Here is a 2,451-nt window from a genome sequence, read left to right as displayed (position 1 = left end):
CAATATTTTGACTGGCCTAATATGACTGTGCATGTTCGCGTATATGATTCTAATTGTAGTGTGTGTAAGCAATGTAAGGCGTCAAATCAAGTAACCCGTCCCCCAATTGTAACGTCCTATTGTAGTAATCGTCCTTTCGAAAAATATAAATTGACTTTTTAGGGCCTTATCCTAGGTCAAAATTAGGAAATGTGTATGTTTTCGTTGTATTAGATCATTTGTCCAAATTTGTATTATTAAAAGCCTTAAGAAATGCAACTTCTTCGAAAGTAATACAATTTTTGAAAGACGACGTTTTTAATATGTTTGGAGTTCCGAACATAATCCATTCTGACAATGGAAAACAATTTGTCGGAAAAGAGTTCCAAAATCTTATTACCAAATATGGAATAAGACATTTTAAAACCGCTTTTTATATACCGCAATCGAACGCCCCGGAAAGGGTTAACCGCTCGTTGTTGGCTGCCATCCGATCATACCTTAAAAATGATCAAAGAGAATGGGATACGCACCTTGGCGATATTGCGTGTGGGTTAAGGAGTGCAGTTCATAGTGCTACTGGTGTATCCCCATATTATGCTTTATTTGGCACTAATATGATGATGCACGGTAGTAGTTATGAACTTGCGAAAAAGTTGAACGCGATGGACGACAACGAGTTGTTAATTCTTCCCCGACAAAGCCGATTACAATGCATCCGAAATCAAATTCGTGAAAATATTTCAAAAGCAAATGAGAAATCGGCGAAAATATACAATGTCCGAACGAAAAATACAAGATATGTGCCTGGACAAGAAGTTTATCGACGGAACTTCATACTGAGTGATTCCTCAAAATATTTGTCATCGAAACTTTCGCCGAAATACGTTAAATGCCGAATAATTAAACAAATTGGAAACAATATGTACGAATTAGAAAATCTAAATGGCAAAAGAATTGGAGTATTTCATGCAAAGGATTTAAAACAATGAGCAAAATTAACTTCAAGTTTCGAAAACGCGATTAAAAACTATTTTCAAAATTGTTGTTGCATTCCTTATTACCGTCCTTATGTATTATTTATTTATTTAATTGTTGCCCTTTGTATTGTGTGAATTTATTATTTATTTTATCGTTTTATTTATTGGTTTATATTGTGTTCTAATTGTTATTGACTAAATGTAAACGTATTTGTTAATAAACCGAACTAAAATGATTTTTTTATCTGAAGTTCGAAAACCGATTTCAAAAAAATTGGTCGATTCCAAAAAATTTTCAAACGAAATGAAACCCTATTTAAAGAAAAAGCTAAGACAAAAGCCGAAATCTAAAAAGTACCTGAAAATGTTTGATAAAAACAAAGACATTTTATGTTTTATTATAAATTTTATTAACTGCATGCTTAAAATTAGTTTTACTTATGTTACTTAATGTTATTTATTGATATTTTGTTATATGTATTGATTCGAATTTAAATTATATACTTATGCACTGTGATAAAAACTATTAAGCATCTGTGATTTTATAAATTTGATAAGTTTTAAAGACTGATAACTTAGTTAATTTTTTATAATCTATGATATTTACTTAATTTTAGTTTAATTGTAGTTTAGATAATTATATTTTACTTAATTTGTGATATTTACTTAATTTTAGTTTAATTGTAGTTTAGATAATTATATTTTTCTTGATCTGTGATATTTACCAATTATTTTTACCTTTTTTTTATTTTCTTGACTTTTCTAATAACTGTGATACTAAGTTTAAGTTTTATTTTTACCACATTTATTTATTTGTATATTGATAGTTATTTATTTATTTAATAGTTTTTTTTTGCATGATAATTTTATATATGTGTCTAACAAATACTTGTCAATACTAAATTAAATTAACTTAAATAATAATAATCAAACCACTCACCGGGCGTAATAAGTACATCGAAATTATGAGTTTGATGAAGAAATATATATCACAACAAAAAACATTACTGTTAAAAAAAGAGCCAAGTTCTCCTATGTTGAAGTTATGCTGGCTCAAAAAGTACTGAAATGTAAAAGTGTACCAAGTTCTAAGGCTTGGCTTTAAATTTGTATAAATAAAATGTTTATTGTTTGCTTGGCAATTTTTCAATTAGCTTTAAAAATCGGTAATATTAAGAAAAATTGTCAAGAGAACAATCAACATTTTATTTATACAAATTTAAAGCCAAGCTTTAGAACTTGGTACACTTTTACATTTCAGTACTTTTTGTGCCAGCATAACTTCAATATAGGAGAACTTGGCTCTTTTTTTAACAGTAATGTTTTTTGTTGTGATTTCACTCCTTTTTGCAAGGTATTGCTGTAGAACTTAAAATCTCTATAATTGATGAACACTCAGAGAAAATGGGCGGTTACCACGCCCCTTGTCTAAAATTCTCAAATTTTAAATTTTTTCTTTTGTTTTAACTACCAGGTCTACCATTCTACCAAA

General features: G+C 28.8%; 1 protein-coding gene across 1 annotated transcript; it reads left to right on the top strand.

The window, feature by feature from the left end:
• Window positions 1–302: 302 nt before the first annotated feature.
• Window positions 303–971, top strand: LOC129905440 (uncharacterized). Its single transcript, XM_055980913.1, has one exon. It carries the CDS (start codon window positions 303–305, stop codon window positions 969–971), a length of 669 nt encoding a protein of 222 aa, XP_055836888.1.
• The last annotated feature ends 1,480 nt before the right edge of the window (window positions 972–2,451 follow it).

This window comes from Episyrphus balteatus, chromosome 1, assembly GCF_945859705.1.
Source record: "Episyrphus balteatus chromosome 1, idEpiBalt1.1, whole genome shotgun sequence".
Taxonomy (NCBI): domain Eukaryota; kingdom Metazoa; phylum Arthropoda; class Insecta; order Diptera; family Syrphidae; genus Episyrphus; species Episyrphus balteatus.
Note: the sequence above shows the minus strand (reverse complement) of the source record. Positions and strands in the feature narration are given on the sequence as shown.

Excerpts from the sequence above, each read along its gene's own strand:
- LOC129905440 (XM_055980913.1), top strand. The coding sequence starts at position 303 with ATGTTTGGAGTTCCGAACATAATCCATTCTGACAATGGAAAACAATTT.